This window comes from Rhinichthys klamathensis, unplaced genomic scaffold, assembly GCF_029890125.1.
Source record: "Rhinichthys klamathensis goyatoka isolate OS25496 unplaced genomic scaffold, OSU_Roscu_1.1 h1tg000661l_1, whole genome shotgun sequence".
Classification (NCBI taxonomy): Eukaryota; Metazoa; Chordata; class Actinopteri; order Cypriniformes; family Leuciscidae; genus Rhinichthys; species Rhinichthys klamathensis.
In genome coordinates, this window is record NW_026607103.1 from 663,866 (window position 1) to 683,070 (window position 19,205).

General features: G+C 40.7%; 1 protein-coding gene and 1 long non-coding RNA gene across 2 annotated transcripts; both read right to left on the bottom strand.

Annotated features, from left to right (window-relative positions):
• Nucleotides 1–2,697: 2,697 nt before the first annotated feature.
• Nucleotides 2,698–3,523, bottom strand: LOC130076559 (uncharacterized). Its single transcript, XR_008805664.1, has 4 exons — nucleotides 3,421–3,523; nucleotides 3,129–3,265; nucleotides 2,930–3,023; nucleotides 2,698–2,794 (listed from the first exon to the last, which is right to left on the bottom strand). It is a non-coding gene; the product is annotated as an uncharacterized LOC130076559 (long non-coding RNA).
• A 2,261-nt stretch (nucleotides 3,524–5,784) lies between these two features.
• On the bottom strand, nucleotides 5,785–6,883 carry LOC130076548 (uncharacterized protein K02A2.6-like). The gene has a single exon (XM_056241666.1). It carries the CDS (start codon nucleotides 6,730–6,732, stop codon nucleotides 5,785–5,787), a length of 948 nt encoding a protein of 315 aa, XP_056097641.1. The 5' UTR covers nucleotides 6,733–6,883.
• Between the last annotated feature and the right edge of the window lie 12,322 nt (nucleotides 6,884–19,205).

A 19,205-nucleotide genomic window follows, 5' to 3' on the forward strand; every position in this document is an offset into this window, starting at 1 on the left:
TGAGAGGATTCCTCCTGTGGATCCAGACGCTCCCATCCTCATACTCTTGGGAAGAGATATCCTGCGGGTGCACAAGGTCAGAGAGCAAATTAACGGACCCCACAGTGCTCCTTATGCGCAAAGGCTGGACCTGGGATGGGTCATCGTGGGCGACATCTGCCTAGGAACAACTCACAAGCCATCAAGTGTTAATGTCCTGAAAACACATGTGCTCAGTAACGGCCGCACATCTTTTCTTAGCCCATGCCCAAACAAAATCTTAGTGAAGGAGAGTCTCAGTCAGTCATCACATCTCGGCTGTTCTCCGGCCTCTTGTACACAGTAAGAGTGCCATAGTGGTAGTATAGACATGTTGGGATCTGCTGTTTTTGAAAGAACCAGAGAAGATGAAAAATCAGCGTTTTCAGTGGATGATCAGGTTTTTCTTGATTTGATGGACAGAGAAGTCTATCAAAATGAAGCAAACAGCTGGGTGGCGCCATTACCATTTCGCTCCACCAGACAGTGCCTTCCAAGTAACAGAGCAAGCAATGACGCGTCTTTATTCTCTCAGGAAAACACTGGACAGAAAACCTGACATGAAGAAGCAGTACATTGACTTCATGCAGAAAATGTTAGAAAACGAGCATTCAGAGCCTGCTCCTCCACTGAAGAAACATAAAGAACACTGGTACTTACCTTCATTTGGCGTATATCACCCTAAGAAACCTGACCAGCTAAGAGTGGTATTTGATTCAAGTGCTGAATATGAAGGAGTGTCCTTAAACAAAGTGCTGCTTAGTGGTCCTGATTTGAATAACAGCCTTTTGGGGGTTCTTCTACGTTTCAGAAAAGAATCCATTGCATTCACAGCTGATATACAGCAAATGTTTTATTGTTTTGTTAGGGGTATACAGTCAAAGACCCAGAACCAGATATGAAGAATGAAGACCCGGAGTCAGAATTATAAAAAATTAAAGAAAAGTTTTACTGAAGATAGTTTGCATTTTCATCAGCAGAAGTCAGCTTCAAGACTCACACAAGAGTTCGTAGGCCGCCCCGCTTACAGTTACAAAGATCACAGCAGTTATACCATTTCCAAGGTCTAAGCTACGTCATTGCTTACAGGTTGAATGATTCTCATTGGCTAAGAAACATGAAAGCCTAAACAATTTAACACATGTGAGGAGATAGGGGTGCCTATCGCCATTAGTCACGATAGTTGTCGTCCACTCATTGGATTTAGGTCTGTGGTGGCCTCGCAGGTTAGAGAAGGGCGCCGGGGTGTCTGGTCCGACCGTCCAGAACCTACATAGAATGTCATACGCACACACACACAAATAACAGACACTAGCAAATAACAGCTCCCATCAAGGCTGAAGAGAGTCTGAGCTCCTTATTATCAGTTAAGTATACCAAAACATAATGCTAAAACATTCACTCGTTTGGGAGAAAAACAGATCACTGGCATTTACTCCCAAGGAAGGAAATATACTGGAAGGAATACATTTTAATACAACAATTAAAGTTTGATAGTAACACTCAATATAGCTTGACCATATGTCCAGCGAAGAATCATATGTGTCCACGCTGCCTTTAGGACCCTCTACTGATACCAGAGAAAGAGACAAACGGCCTTGTGGGTTACGTGGCCTTCGTGTCCTGCGTGTACTACGTGCAATCTCAAAGTAAGATTGGAATGCACCTAAAAGAAACTGGTTATTTAGATCACATGCATTTAAGAAAATATAATTTCACAAGCACAAAGAATATAAAAATTATTATGTGATAATGAATATATTTGATTATTGATTTTTATAAAGGAAGTATATAACCATTCAAAAGGATATATGATTATATATGTATTTGAAGAGGCAAGGGATTTTGACCAACCCTTCAGTTTTGTTGTATACGAAGACCACAGAGACTACCTCAGGTTCCTTTGGTATGAAGAGAACAATCTCAGCAAGAAGGTGAGGGACTACAGAATGAAGGTCCATGTATTTGGAAATAGCCCCTCACCAGCCGTGGCTATTTATTGCATGAGGCGCGCTGCAGCAGAGGGTGAGAGAGAACATGGCGCTGATGCCAAGCAGTTTGTTGTAAGACATTTTTATGTTGATGATGGACTTGCATCTGCACCAACCCCTGAAGAAGCAATTGACATCCTAACAAGATCACAGAAGATGCTAGCTGACTCCAACCTGAAATTGCACAAGATAGCATCCAACAGTCACAAGGTTATGGAAGCTTTTCCAGCTGATGAGAGGGCCAAGGATCTGAAGGATTTGGACCTCACGTCAGATGATCTCCCTTACAGCGCAGCTTGGGGGTCTTGTGGAACCTGGAAACAGACAGTTTCACATTCAAAGTGTCTCAAGAGGATAGACCATACACTAAGAGAGGTGTTTTGGCCACAGTCAACAGTTTGTTTGACCCTTTAGGATTTGTGGCTCCTATAACAATGCAGGGAAAAGCTCTCCTTCGTGAAATCTCAGCTGAGCAGAATGACTGGGATGAACCACTTCCTACCGAAAAGAAAGAAGAATGGAGTAAAAAAAAAAAAAAAAAAAAGTAAAAGATGTTCATCTTTATACAAATTAAAATGTCAGTTAAGGCAACTCAATAGCAACAAAACTCCAAACTGTGATAGATGGCATAATGAGCTATGGAAAAAAAAAGCAAAAAGGGTGATTTCTGAATTTCATTTTGTACCATCAAATGATGCTCTTCGTTCTTTAGCCAGGCCTCTTTGTATAGTTTTGATTCTCCATGCCAAGTACCCAGTGCCACTCTCACCATCATAGTAATGCTCCTTAGAAAGACAAAAATACATAAAGAGAAAAAGTCTTAATTCAAGAGCAAAATACACCACCTGTATTGTGTGTGATCATCAGCATTTAAGACATGTCAACACAGAATTAAAATTCAAAAATGGTGTGATACTTACATAGCCTTTTTTGGACAAGGGGTCACTGAGGTAAGGGAACAAAGAGACAATTCCTCTGGCATATTTTTCTTTAACCTGCCTTGGTGGTGATGTACTGTATAATAAATAAATAATCTATCTTTAGCACAGGTTAAAAAAAAAACAAATTATGGAACTACATTGAGAGACCATATACACCAGTTAAAGATATGCAGATTACCCATTCTTTTCTGTCATGTCAGCTGCCAGGATGTTCACCATTTTCCTCCTCGTTTCATCTCCCAAAGTCTTAAATCGGTTGTATTCATTTATTATATGCTCTCCACCAGGTTTATGGACAAGAATGGATTCCACCAACTTAAAAAAAAAACATAAATATGGCATGTTAAAGTACAAAACATTACCTGAAAAAAAATATGTAATAAAAAAAAGGCTATTATTTCAGATTGATGAATTTTAACAGTCTTTCCCCAACCCCCCCAAAATGTATAAAGAACTACTTTGATGCCCACCTTTTTAGCTTCATCATCTAGTCTCGTTCTTTTACTTGAAGAGCTTTCTTCAATTATTACTGTATCCTGTGAGTCAGTGGAGTCGATTGATGAAGACAGTGACACATTTAACTGCACAGGAGAGGCTTGTGGAGAGGCAGATTCCAAGTCTAGTTGAATATAGGGTGGTCAAAATCTTTATGATACTAATAAGCAAGCACTGAGAAAATTTATAGAAAGTAAATAAAAAAATTTGCAAACCTGCACCATGTTTTATGGTGAGAACACCAACCGAGGGATCTTTAACTAGATCCTCAAAAACATCCTCATCCACCTCAGTCCCCGATTCATCAACAACCTTCACATTGTCGGGTACATTTGGGACATCAAACTTTAAAAAAGCTGGGGGAAAAAAATGTATGCCAATTAATGAGAAAGGGTATACATTACAAGGTTGATCAGTTACTTGCTGGTAACTCAGAACATCAGAGCAAATGTAAGATGTGACAGTATTATAAAATACAATTACATACATATATATATTTTTTATTTTTATTTTTTTTACAAATTAATACAAATATTCAAATTAATATAATAAAAGAATAAAGTTGCATGATTCTGGTAAATTGAGAATCATGATTTTTTGACAAAATGTTAATTGCTGCTGTCCAACTAATTTGTCTTAACTTGAATTAATTATTTAATAAAATTAAATGTTTCATTGCTGATGGATCAGCCTTTTGAATTAATCAATAGCCCAGTGGGCAACGAGCGCTGTGATGCTGGAGCTGTGCTCAGGGCGACCTGAGTTCCAGTCTTGGTTCGAGGTTCAGGCTTCTCAAGCCAACATCATAGTTTGTTCACATAATTTAGCCTCTAGTTGTGTTATTAACATGTATATAATGGATTAAGTATATGTTTTAAATTACAGAAAAAAAAGATACTCATAAGGTATCATATTTATACTTTAAATAAATTAGTCTTTACATAATTTCTGATTACTAATTAGGCTGGCTAATTTTGAAAGTTGTCAATGTCAATATTGCTTGTGATCTTAATATGTATGTATTTGTATTCTTTCTGTTTACACTTTTGCATGATCTTCTTGTATAGGCTATGAGGAAAAACTACCATGCACACAGAGAACAGAGCTCAATGCTGCTAACTGGGCGAGCAGCGACAACTAGAAGAGAAGAACAGTAGAACACCTAATCTTAATACAGATGACTGGATTACTCTTCTGAAGAACCAAGACAAGCAAAGACTGATGATGAGCGCTCTGAGCAAACACAGCAGTCAAGACGCATGAGTGACTTTACTGAGTTCTTCATGTAATGTTGGGCATTTACTGTACGCAGAACTTCTAATAATTTATGTGGATGCCATTTATAAACCTGTTAGATTTTGATGTTTTAATTTTGAGATTAATAAAATTGTATGTTTTAACAATGTTATAGCTAAGCATTTTTTTTGTTTAAGACAACATTTTGGGAACAAAAATAAAACTTCCGGCTAAAAACTTTATAAGAATGTTAGGGGATGTAATGTTCTAAAAGTGTTATGATTAAACCTTTATAGAAGGTCATCACAAAACATTTTTAGAGTGTTCTTAGAGAATGTTATGCCATCTTTTAAGAGATCATTCTGGGAACAAAAATAAAACTACCCGCTGAAAATGTTATAAGAACATTAGGGAATAATGTTCTAACAATGTTAGCATTAAACATTTTTAGAATGTTTTTACAGAATGTTATTAGAACTTTTAAGAGAACATTCTGGGAACAAAAAGAAAACTACCCGCTGAAAATGTTATAAGAACATTAGGGAATAATGTTCTAACAATGTTAGCATTAAACATTTTTAGAATGTTTTTAAAGAATGTTATTAGAACTTTTAAGAGAACATTCTGGGAACAAAAAGAAAACTACCCGCTGAAAACATTATTAGAACAATGCATGGTAATGTTCTCAGAACATTTTTAGAACAAAAAAATTCTAGCTGGGGAGCGGACAACGTGCCTCTTAACACCGGCTCAGCAGATCACAGACTAACACACCCACTGCTCTCTATACCGTGCATCACCAGAGGTAACCCATATGCAAACCCATGCCGCCCTCTACTGGACAACCTTGACTATAGCATCCCATTTACTACATCCCCGTTTCCCAGATAACACTAGCTTCCAATAGTATTTACATTACTCTTTACAATATATCACGTTTATAACTTTTGTAAATTTGACCAAGTAGTAATATGCAAGAAAACCACACAAAACCATAACATGTGTGCATTTACAACATAAACTAGGGACTTTGGGTGGACTACCTCCGTCCCAGTGAGTTCCAGGACGCATTCTTGCCCTGTGGCTGGGGAACTCACTTCTAACTACTCAAAATCCTGTAAGTATCTCGGAGTCTTCTTCGGTCTCGTCGACCTCCTTAACTCTACATTGTCTTTCACCACAGGATTTTCTGACCTTAACACCTCCTTGGTCGTTTCCTCTGTCTGCTCCACATTAGTGTCTTTGGAGATTGTGACACCCACGATTGATGTTAACTCTTCCCCCTCTTTCCCTGATTGTTCCTCCAACACCAGAGTTTCCTCTGTAGGCCCAACATGCCTGTTCCTCACTTGATCTATGTGCCTGCGCACTATCTGGCCATTTCCAAGTGCAACCGTACAAGACACCGGTCCCGTCTGTTTCTGAACTGTCCCAGGAACCCAGATAGGCCCTGATCCAAAGTTCTTAGTGTACACTTGGTCACCTTCAGTCACAAGTCTCTCCCTAGCATGTCGATCATGGTAAAATTTTTGTTTCATCTGTTTTTCCTGCACTTGACTTTTAAAATCAGGATGGATGAGATCCAAGGTAGACCTTAGCTTTCTTCCACACAACAGTTCCGCAGGAGATTTCCCAGTAGTCGACTGTGGTGTGATCCTGTAACTGAACAATGCTCTAGCAAGCTTTGTCTCAATGGAATCTCCTGTGCTCTTTTTCATCAGACTTTTGAACGTCTGCACCGCCCGTTCAGCCAGTCCATTAGACGCTGCGTGATACGGTGCTGTGGTGATGTGTTTGATGCCATTTCGGGTCATAAACTCTTGGAACTCTGCACTTGTGAAACTGCTGCCATTATCCGACACCACCATTTCAGGTATCCCATGTTGGCTGAAACTTTGTCTCAGGCATTGAATGGTTACAGTAGAGGTAGACTTATGTAACGGGTACACCTCTAGCCATTTAGAGTAGGCATCCACTAAGATTAAGAACATTCTCCCTAGCCACGGACCAGCATAATCAATGTGGATTCGTCTCCATGGCAGGTTTGGCATCTCCTATGGATGTAAAGGTGCACAGGGGGGAGAATTCCTATTCTCTTGACATGTGGCACAAGTTTTTACCATGCCTTCTATTTCCGCGTCCATCTGTGGCCACCACATGTAACTTCGTGCCAAACCTTTCATTCGGGTTATTCCAGGGTGATTGATGTGTAATTGTTTCTGCTCCCCACAGAACACAACCTCCCTGTACACTGAGTTCATCTCGTTTCTTAGTATATGCTCCAAAAACGGACTCGTCCATTCTCTTTGGCCATCCTCTGAGCACATACTCTCTCACTCGAGTTAAAACTGCATCTTTGTCTGTTTTCTCACTTGTTCTGCTTTGACAAGGGGCACATCATTTTCTTCAAGCAAAAGTACTCTTTCTTCCTCCTCTTGAGTCTCTATTCCTTTCTCCGTTAACGGCAGTCTGCTTAGTCCATCCGCATTTTGATGTTCCTTGCCAGCTTTGTATACAATGGTGTATTCATATCCACACAGTGTCACAGCCCATCTCTGTACGTGGCGATGCCATTTGTGGCACTTCTCGCAGTTCATTAAATAATGAAATCAACGGTTTGTGATCCGTTACAATGGTGAACTGCCTCCCATACAAGTATGTGTGGAATTTCTTTACTCCAAAAACGACAGCTAGACCTTCCTTCTCTAATTGGGAGTAATTCTTCTCAGCTGCATTCAGTGTTCGTGACACAAATCCGATCGGCCGCTCTGTGCCATCCTCCATCATGTGCGACAACACGGCTCCAACCCCGTATGGGGAAGCGTCACAAGCCAGAATGATCGGTTTCTTTATGTCATAATGCACTAGAATGGCTGAGGACTGCAGAAGGTTTTTTGACTTTGCGAAGGCTTCTTTTTGTTCAGAGCCCCATGCCCATTTTGTCTCCTTCCTCAACAGTGCATGTAATGGTGCTAACAAAGTGGATAGACTAGGCAGGAACTTATGATAATAGTTCAACAGGCCTAAATAAGCCTTCAGTTCACTCACAGACTGCGGTGTGGGGGCTTCCTGGATCGCTTTGACTTTTTCTGCGACTGGATGCACACCTGCGGCACTGATTTTGTGGCCAAGAAATACCACCTCCTCTCCAAGGAACTCACACTTGCTGCGTTTCAACCTCAGCCCACTTCTTTCTAGCCGAGACAATACCTCTTCCAGGTTTCTCAGATGTTCTTCCTCACTAGTCCCTGTGACTAAAATGTCATCCAAATAAACTGTGACGTGTGGCATGTTTTGCAAGATTCCTTCCATAGTGCGTTGGAAGATGGCTGGGCTCGACGCTACTCCGAATGGTAGGCTACAGTAAGTGTACAGTCCTTTGTGTGTATTGATAGTGACATATTTCTTGGCACTTTGGTCAAGCATGATCTGCTGATACGCGTGGCTCATGTCCAGCTTTGAGAATTTCTGCCCTCCAGCTAACTGTGCAAACAAATCGTCCACTTTAGGAATAGGATATTGTTCCACACTGGATGCTCTGTTTACTGTGAGTTTGTAATCCCCACAAATTCGAATTGAGCCATCTGGCTTCTTCACGGGTACAATGGGTGCTGCCCATTCTGAAAACTGTACTGGTTCTATAATTTTCTCTTCCACCATTCTTTGAAGCTCTGCCTCCACCAGGGGTTTTACTGCAAAGGGTAAACGTCGAGGCTTATAGAATCGTGGCTGTGCTTCGGGGTTAACATGAATGTTCGCTGTGGTGCCTTTAAGCTGTCCCAGCTCTTCTTTGAACACTTCAGTGTGCCGGTCTAAAACTCCTGACAATTTTAGCGCTGGAGTCGTTGTTACTTTATTTACCAGCTGTGGCAGCAGCCCTAAGTCTTTTAGCCAGCCACGGCCCAACAAATTTGGTCCTGCCCCTTCTACTACGACCATTGCCAGTTTTTTTTCTACTTCCTGGCCTGTCACTCTTCCTGTGACTTGTCCCAGCACCCCCATCTTCTCACCTGTATATGTCTTCAAGTTCAATTTGCATGATCTCCACTCGGGCATGTCTGTTCTTTTCCATAGCTTAGAATATTGCTCCTTACTGATGATTGTGACACCACATCCTGTGTCCACTTCAAACTCCACTTCCATGCCATTCACCTTTAACTTGGTGTGATAGGAGCCACTTTAGGTAGGTTTTGTGATACACTGTAAATTGTATTGATACCACTTGCATCCTCTTCCTCACTCACTTCCTCCTCTTTGACTAAATGTGACCTCCTACCTTTCTCTTTTTCCTTTCTCTCCCCTCTTTGGCCTTTGAACGGTGCTTTCTGTAAACTAGCCCCAGCTTGCTTCGACTTGCATGCTCGTTTTATGTGTCCACGCTTCCCACATTTATGACAGAGTTCGTTCACAAACCGGCATTCCTCGGGCGCATGATTTCCTTTGCATCTATAACACACAAAGTCTCTTTCCGGGCCTTTCCTTTCCGCTGAGTACACTTTATTCAATTCAATTCAATTCAAATTTATTTGTATAGCGCTTTTCACAATACATATTGTTTCAAAGCAGCTTTACAGAAAGTGCATTTCAGAAATGTACATAGAAGAATATAGTTAGTTAGTCATCATGTACTAATTTAGGGCATAACATATCGCCGGCGTTGAGTCGTCTCTTCACAGGCGTCGAGTCGTCTCATCGCAGGTGTTGGGGCATCTGAAGTCTCCGTGAGAGTCTGGATACAAACTGGAGCTGACGAACGCTATTTACCTCGGGACTAGCGTCCCGAGATAACAGCAGAAAAGCAGATGGGAAATAATTAGCGTAGCTGCTGTTCATAGTATTAATGCATTCGATCTGATTCAACAATAGAAGGTAAGCATTATGTGAATGCTTGGCTAAAGAGATGCGTCTTTAATCTAGTTTTGAACTGGGAGAGCGAGTCTGAGCCACGAACAGTATCAGGAAGGCTATTCCAGAGTTTAGGAGCTAAATGTGAGAACGCCCTCCCTCCTTTAGTGGACTTAGATATCCTAGGAATGACCAGAAGCCTCGAATTTAGTGATCTTAACGAACGCGATGGATTGTAGGGCGATACAACATGACATCATGACTTTGCGTAAACATACACGCCACTTTCAATTCAAGTGGCGTGTTATCTATACGCATTTTCAGCTATCCGCGTGTATGTCCACGCCGAAATCTTTTGCGTGTATGTCTACGCCATTAAATGTCCGAGTGATTCCGCGTGTATGTGTACGCCGTTAAATGTCCGAGCGAAACGAAGCAAAATCTATATCTACATCTGTGGAGCGATATTTCTTTTCCTAGGATGGTAGGAGAAGACTCATAAATGGTATTAACCCCAGTGACGGGTAGGTTTAGGGACGGGGTTGGGGTAGGTCATATATTTATATATACATAATACAGTAATATAACGTTAAGTCAAAGGCGTTGATAAACACGCTGAAAAGCGATTATGCGTGTTGATAGCACGCCAAAAATGGAAATACGAATTGGCGTGTCATACATACGCCATTTCATGAGATCAGTCTGGGCGATAGAAGGTCCATTAAATACACAGGAGCTAAACCATTTAGGGCTTTATAGGTCAGTAGTAGTACTTTGTAATTGATACGGAACTTAATAGGTAACCAGTGCAGAGATGATAAAATCGGTGTTATATGATCATATTTTCTTGACCTAGTAAGAACTCTAGCGGCTGCATTTTGCACTAACTGTAGCTTGTTTATTGAGGATGCAGGACAACCAGCTAATAAAGCATTACAGTAATCTAGTCTCGAGGTCATGAATGCATGAACTAACTTTTCTGCATCGGAAACAGATAGCATGTTACGTAATTTAGCAATGTTTCTAAGGTGGAAAAAGGCAGTTCTTGTAACATATGAAATATGATTTTCGAAAGACAAGTTGCGGTCTAGTATAACACCCAGGTCTTTTACTGTAGTCGATAAGGTAACAGGACATCCTTCTAAATTAAAGTTGTATTGTAAGAGATTTTGTGGGTAGTTTTTAGGACCAATAAGTAATACCTCCGTTTTATCTGGATTTAATAGCAGGAAATTACACGTCATCCAGCATTTTATATCTTTAAGACATTCTGTCAATTTAGATAAGTTAGTGTTTTCATCTGGTCGTGATGAAATATATAATTGAGTGTCATCAGCATAGCAGTGGAAATTAATTCCATGTTTTCTTATAATATTACCAAGTGGCAGCATATATATTGAGAATAGCAGAGGGCCTAACACCGATCCTTGCGGCACTCCATAGTCTACTGACGTTATCTTCGATTTTTCCCCATTTAAACAAACAAAATGGTAACGGTCCGATAAGTACGATCTGAACCAGCTTAATGCCTGTCCCTGAACACCAGTGTAGTTTTGTAGTCGATCCAAGAGTATTTTGTGATCTATAGTGTCGAACGCAGCGCTAAGATCGAGTAGAACTAGTATTGAGATACAGCCTTGGTCAGAAGCTAAAAGTAAATCATTTGTAATTTTAACTAGCGCAGTTTCTGTGCTATGATGCGGTCTGAATCCTGACTGAAATTTTTCATATATCTCATTTTCTTGCAAGAAAGAGCACAATTGAGCGGACACAATTTTTTCTAGTATTTTAGACATAAATGGAAGATTTGAAATGGGTCTGTAATTTGCTAAGTTATTTTGATCTAATTGCGGTTTCTTAATGAGAGGTTTTATAACTGCCAGCTTGAATATTTTTGGAACATGACCTAAAGATAAAGACGAGTTAATAATATTGAGAAGAGGCTCTTCCACTACAGGTAACACTTCTTTCAGTAGTTTAGTGGGTATTGGATCTAATAAACATGTTGTTGGTTTAGATGCAATGATAAGTTTATTTAGCTCTTCCTGTCCTATAGTTGTAAAGCGGTGTAGTTGTTCTTGAGGGGCGATAATTGAGGCTGAATCACAAGACACCATAGAGGATTGTACATTTACAATTGTATTTCGGATGCTTTCTATTTTCTCATTGAAGTAATTCATAAAATCATTACAACTATACTGTAACGGAATAATTTGCTCGGGTGATGTCTGTTTATTTGTTAGTCTAGCCACGGTGTTAAATAAAAACCTTGGATTATTTTGGTTATTTTCTATTAGTTTGCGGAGATGCTCAGCCCTGGCTGCTTTTAGAGCCTTTTTATAACGTGACACACTGTCTTTCCACGCGATTCTAAAGACCTCTAAATTAGTTTGTTTCCATTTACGCTCTAGGTTACGAGTTTCTCTCTTGATAGCATGTGTAGTACTATTGTACCATGGTGCTTTAGTTTTCTCTCTAACCTTTTTTAATCTAATTGGTGCAACAATATCTAATGTACTAGAGAAAATGGTGCTCAAACTGCTGGTCATTTCCTCTAGTTCATCTGTTTGTTTGGGTTCACTGAGCAGCTGAGATAGATCAGGTAAGCTATTTGAGAATCTATCTATAGTGGTCGGAAGGATTGTTCTGCCTGGTCGATAACGCGGCGCAACATGACAAATTTCAGCAGTACGTATTATACAAGTTACCATGTGATGATCAGTGAGATCGTCACTTTGCGGTATAATATCTATATCGGTTGGATTGGTTCCGTATGATATAATTAAATCTAATGTATGATTTAGACGATGAGTGGGACCACTGACGTTTTGCTTGACCCCAAAGGAGTTTAATAAATCTGTGAACGCAGCCCCTAACGCATCATTTGTGTTATCTACGTGTATGTTAAAATCTCCAACAATTATTGCTTTATCAGCATTGACCAATAGATCTGAGAGAAAGTCTGCAAACTCTTTTAGGAAATCAGCATATGGCCCTGGAGGTCTATATACAGTAGCCAAGGCTAGAGATAATAGGGATTTCTTTCTTACATCTAAGAGCGTAACATTTAGCACAAGTACTTCAAACGAGTTAAACCTGTGACCTGTTTTCTGAGTAACATTAAGAATATCTCTATAGATTGTTGCAACACCGCCGCCACGACCGATCAGACGGGGCTCATGCTTATAACAGTATCTTGGCGGAGTGGACTCATTTAGACCGAAATACTCGTTTGGTTTAAGCCAGGTTTCAGTAAGGCAAAGTACATCGAAGCTATTATCTGTGACCATTTCATTTACAATAACCGCCTTAGGTGTGAGCGATCTAATGTTTAGAAGACCTAGTTTTAGAAATTGTTTTTGTTCACTGATATTTAGATTTTCTGGTTTAATTACAATAAGATTTTTCCTAGATCCTACACTAAGATGTTTATTGTTTGGCCTCACTAGACGAGGAATAGACACAGTTTCTATATAATGTTCTACACTACTTATATCAATTAAGTTGGGACAGCAAAGACTGTGAATTGGACTTTGACTTACTAGTCAGATGGTGTGCAACGTCTTGGAGATGTTGTCCGACAGAACAGCCGCTCCGATTCTGCTGGGGTGCAGGCCATCAGCACGGTACAGCCTAGGTCGCTCCCAGAACAGATTCCAATTATTTACAAAGAGCAGTTTCTGTTCATTACACCATGACATTAACCATTCATTTAGAGCAAATAGTCTACTGAACCTTTCTTGTCCTTGTCGGTACGTGGGAAGCGGTCCAGACACGATGATCGTTGCCTCAGGCGCTGTTCTGCGTACCGTCTCGATCAGGCTCCTGTAGTCCTTCTTCAGAACCTCCGTCTGCCGCAGCCTGATGTCGTTCGTTCCCGCATGGAGGACAACGGCTCCGACGCGCTCGTCACCGTTCAGGATCTCGGGAACCTGTGCGGCGACATCAAGAACACGAGCACCAGGAAGGCAGTGAGTGCGCACCTTACCCTTACCTGAGGTAGCGCGGACATGACGGACCATGGAAGTGCCGATGATCACGGCGTCGTCGCGTTCCGACTCGCGAAGAGGGGAGAAGCGGTTCCGAGTGGAGATCTCGAAGACCGGGAGGGGCGGAGAGGTTCTTGCTCTGGTCCTGGCTCGTGTCTTCCGCTGTGGGATCACCCAGGGTCCATGGTGCTGTGTCGGTGCCGGAGTGAATGAAGCCAGAGATGATCGCGTCCTCCTGGGCAGAGAAACGCACGGAGTAGAGGAAGTCGGAGTCAAAAAGTTACTAACCACTGACTTGTGAGCATCGGCGCGTGACGTTTCAAGCGCTGATCGCCGATCCCGCAGCTCGGCTTGCCTCTCCAGCAGACCACGGATCTGTTTCTCCACCGATTCCAGTTCCAATCGTACGGACATCAGCTCGAATGTGTCCTCACCTGCACTCAGAGGTAACGTTAGACACACATCCGATATGTTCGCCATTATAACAGATGAACAGTAAATTAGCAGTGATACTACCAATATCACTACTAATTTAGGACTGGAATGCTGGATATAACCTGTATCCTTTCAGTGAAACGGGTGTAAAATCAGATGCTCGGTGAGCCCACGCGTGAAATGCTAGCGGGCTAAAGGCTAGTAGCCGAGATTCGCAAAGTTGGATCTAAGTAGCGATATCAAAGCAATCCGATTGTTTTTTATAGGGAATAGTATCGAGGATAGGTTCACACGATATAAAAATAGAAAGTGCTTGTTAATAAATGAGTGGTAAAGAAGAAAATCAAGGATTAATGAATCAATTCGACGGAGCTCTAAACACAAACAAACACCGCACGCGCATGCGCAGGAAATGCGCATTTTTGCGCATCTTTATGCACCGGTGTTTGTCCTTTCAGCATCCTCGTTGCTTGCGCTGTCTCATCTGTTAACATTCCTTGTAAATCTTTTACATTTTTGTTTGCCGACTCCATTCCTTGACAGATATTAAATGCTTTCTCAAAGTTTAAGTCCACTTCTGACAATAGCCGTCGCTGCATCTGGTCATCATTCACTCCACACACGAGTCTGTCTCGCAGCATTTGCGAAAGTACTCACAATGTTGTGCTAACTTTCTCAACTCAGCCACAAAGTCAGCAACAGTCTCTCCATTCTTCCGTGTGCGTGAATTAAACTTATATCTTTGCACAATTTCACTCGGTTTCGGATTATAATGGCTTTTGAGCACGTTTATCAACTCCTCATATGTTTTTTCCCCTGGAGTCATGGGACATAGTAAACTTCTCAACAAACTATAAGTGGCTGCACCTACCCCACTTAATAGCACAGCTTTCTTTTTGTCAGCGTCGGTAATCTCATTTGCTTGAAAGAAAAAGTCCAACATTTCACTGTATTCCTCCCATAATTGTGTCTCACCGTCAAAAGGGCTCACCGTTCCTAACAGCGCTGCCATCGTGTTTATCCACAATCTGCTCTTCTCTGCACGCGGTCAGTGCCGTGTACACTTTTCAGCCTGGTTCTTCAGTGCCTTTTTATCCTCGTCGCCATTTATGTAATATCCTTTGGTGATCATACATGAGGAGACAGGTAGATAAATAAATGTGAATCTTTATTAACAGATGCAGAGCGGACAACGTGCCTCTTGACACCGGCTCAGCAGATCACAGACTAACACACCCACTGCTCTCTATACCCGTGCATCACCAGAGGTAACCCATATGCAAACCCATGCCGCCCTCTACTGGACAACCTTGACTATAGCATCCCATTTACTACAATAACTCAATATCATTTCATTAGCTAACATTACAGTGCACAGTGTGCATCACAGCAGTTTTTCTAATAAAAAATTACTCAATCATCCTAAAAAGAGACCGTATAACGTTAGGCCTTCTCATCAACACTCTCCGCGACCGAATGGGTATTCTAACGTTACGTAGGCCCAGTAATCATCGCAAACATCTATATATATGACTATTTTTATCTTGACAGTTAAAACATCAAACAACACTAGAACAATAAATTAATTAAATTACTTACTCGTTTTTTCAGCTGAATGATTCCTCTCGACACCGATGTTCTGACTGCGTCTGCAGGATGCTCCTCAGGATTTAAATTAACCGCCAAAACCTTTTTTCTAGAGGTGGGCGGATCGATCCTAAAATATTGATACTTGCGATACAACGTGGTATCGAAAAGGATCGATCCTCAAATAAAAATATCGATCCAAATGTGTGTTTTTTTAACAGTCATTTTATTAATTTAGAACGAAATTCAGTGCGTAAAATATGCTTCTAAGTGGAAAAATAAGCGAATTTTGTAGGATAGAACTATTTCTCCTAGTCATCTGAATACAAGACGAAATCAATCACAGAGAGCGTTCGCTGGACTGGGGCTTCACTGGCTCACAGTGCGTTTGGGAAACGAAGCCTCAATAGAGGGGTTTCACGACGCGTCATCAATCCGGAAGTCGGCCATTTTGGAGGCACAGAACGTAAATAATGCCACTGAACTGAATGGACTTGCAAATTTGGCTGATTATTGCTGCTAAAAAATGGTCGAGTTTTGGTCTGTACCAATCAGTCACATTGGGAAAAAACATGTTGAGTGCTATAGACTGTCAAAAGTTAAAGAGAAGAGTGCAAAAACTGATGAAAGAAGGCGTTTGTGGTTGAGAGAGGTACAGCATCAGCAGCTACATGTGTAAATGAAGCGTTGACTATGGCTAAAATGTTGACGTATTAACTATGGCTACATTCACACTGTCAGACCAAGTCCGATGATCTTTGTATCAAATTGGAATCTGATCTAAAATGATGTCCACACTGTGTATCGCAACTGTTCAGATCCGACGTGTGTGTGTCCATGCATGTTATTTGGTAATATGGCAATGACTTTGCATTGATGGAGGGGGTTGCATTTGCAATATAATGTTAGATGTTGTCTTATTTAAATGTTACAACATGGAAATGTGTAGCCGGCGCGCTGGACTACTGGAGGCTGGTATGTAGCCTAGGCTAACGTTACTGCTTTTTCCCCACGCTCGTCTGCGCCGGTTTCAGAAAAAATACTTTTCTGCTCGTCCGGCAATTTGCAACAACACAGCATTGTTTCGGCAGTGACTTTCAGCATGTTTCCTGTAAATGACGTTTGCATTTTAAGACATACCACGCGAAATCCGATCGTTCAGACTGAGGCTGGCTGATGTCCTGATATGTGATTTGAATAGGATTTCAAACCACATATGGATGTAACTTGAAACGGATTTCATGTGCTTTTTTGGACTGACAATCTGAACGTATCCTATGTCGGGATAATAAATAGATGGAAAAATTGCAGTAATGTTACGTGCTAGAGAAGCTAACTCGTTCGGATTTTTACCACATATTAACTTTAGTTTGTCAAAATGTTGCGCTCTCTCTTGCTTCCCAAGTCCTTCTCTATATGATTTCGCACCTACCACGTGTTTTTTCCGTGGTTTATTAGTGTAACAATGTGTTCAGTCGTACATAAACAGTGCAATCCATGCTGTTGTTTACATCCGAGTGCCTCCATAATGGCCGCGCATCCGGGTTACCGCCCAGAACGTGACGTTGGTGAAACCCCTCTATGCTTAACGTTAGATGACAGAGAAACAATCAGGAGTTATTTCACAATAAAGAAACTAAAAGTGTACATAACGGTTCAAAATGTTGACATCAGTAAGTTTTTTTAATGAAATTAATAGTTTTATTCAGCAAGGTTCATGCATTAAATTGTTCAAAAGTGACAGTCAAGGGTTTTACACTGTTAAAAAAAAAATATATTTCATATAAATGCTGTTCTTTCGACTTTCATCAAATAATTCTGCATAACATTTACCAGGGTTTTCACAAAAATATGAAACGGTTTTCTACATTGATAATAATAAGAGATGTTTCTTGAGCAGAAAATCAGCATATTAAAATAATGCTGCAAATTCAGCTTTGATCACATGAATAAATTACAGAAAACAGATTTTTTTTAAATTGTAATAATATTCGTTATCAAATAAATGCAGAAGAGAATTAAAAATCTTACAGACCCCATACTTCTGAACAGTAATAATGTACAATAGTGCATTTACTATAATTAGGCTATATAAACAGGCGAGTTGAGATCAAAAATCACAAAATATTTTAGTGGTCATTAAAATGTATTCAGATTTAATATTAATAATGCATTAGCCTCATAAATTATGACACACTGCTCTAGCACAAGAAAGTACATTTAAGTTCAAGGGCATGCTTTTAAAATTAAAAAGTATTTGGTATCGGTATCGATATCGGCGATACTGACCCTGTATTTACTTGGTATCGGATCGATACCAAATTTTGCAGTATCGCCCACCTCTACTTTTTCAGGCGGCTGAGTTCCTTAATTCTAGTAGTGGCCCGCTTGAGACAAAACGAACTCGGGCCGATGGTAAATAACGTTACACACAGCTACACCGAGTGGACCTGACACCAGTACAACTGCTTTCAGCCGATACTGGCCCATTCAGAAAAAGCCGTCAGTCAGCCAGATGTGTTATGCACAGTCGGCACGGATCTGGCCCATTATCTGTTCACCGATGCCGACAGTGACGCATTTCAGCCGGAATCGGCCCAACTGTGCTTGCTATCTGGGTACCTACAGTAGATGGCGGTAATGCTCTTTTTAAGAATGCGAACCGCCAATAAGCCCAAAGAAGAAGAAGTACACCCATAAAAGAAGAAGAAACGTGGAACAAAAAAAAACAAAATGGCAGATTATTATGACCAGGCGCACCCGGTTTCTGCCATCTACACGGCCGCGAGGAGGTCGGGGAAGCCTGTGGCCTTCCCACAGAGGGAAGTGGAATTGGACCACGGGCTCAGGTAACTAATCTAGTGATATAGCTGCTGTTTCTGTGAGTTTACTACTGTGTTTGTCAGAACTGTTCCTCACGATTTCACCAAATGATCAAATGAAGACAAAACATTAATTACATTTCTTTTAATCATGAAATTGAACAAACTTTTTTTGTCAAACAACGTGCTGCACAATGAGCTTTACTGTTAAAATTAAAACATGGAAGAAAAATGTATTATTCCTTAAAATATAAAGTTGAGATCATAATTTATTTGTATTAGTGTTAGTATTATTATTACATTGAGATGCATCTAAATTCTACTGTACAACAGTAATATATTTCTGTCAAGTTAAACCGAACTTTTATTTTGACGGGTTGCCGTGAAGACCTTTGAGTTTCTGTGTTTATGACATGACGATAGATTTCTCAAATGAAGCGGTTAAATGCTCACGGAGCGGATCTAGAGTCTGGAGAGGAAGTTCATGCATTCGTGTCCTCATATAGGCAAAAACAACAGGTCGAGCGTCACACGTATAGATATCTATATAAAGGCTAGATGTCGTCCGCGCTGTTGGCCAATGGTGGTGGACGTCCGCACCTGGCGGCCATCTTGTCACAGGCTGCTCGCTCACTCGTAACATTGTGTTTATGGTGCATGTACTTTTTAAATAACCATAACTTGCTCAATTTTCTACCGATTTTCAAATGGGTTGGTTCGTTATAAACGTCAGAGATGTAGTTATGACACTGCACACTTATGGATAATTATGTATTAATTATGTTAACATTCATTATAGGCTAGTATAGCCACGTTAATAACGTTAGTAAGAAACCAAACCGTTTG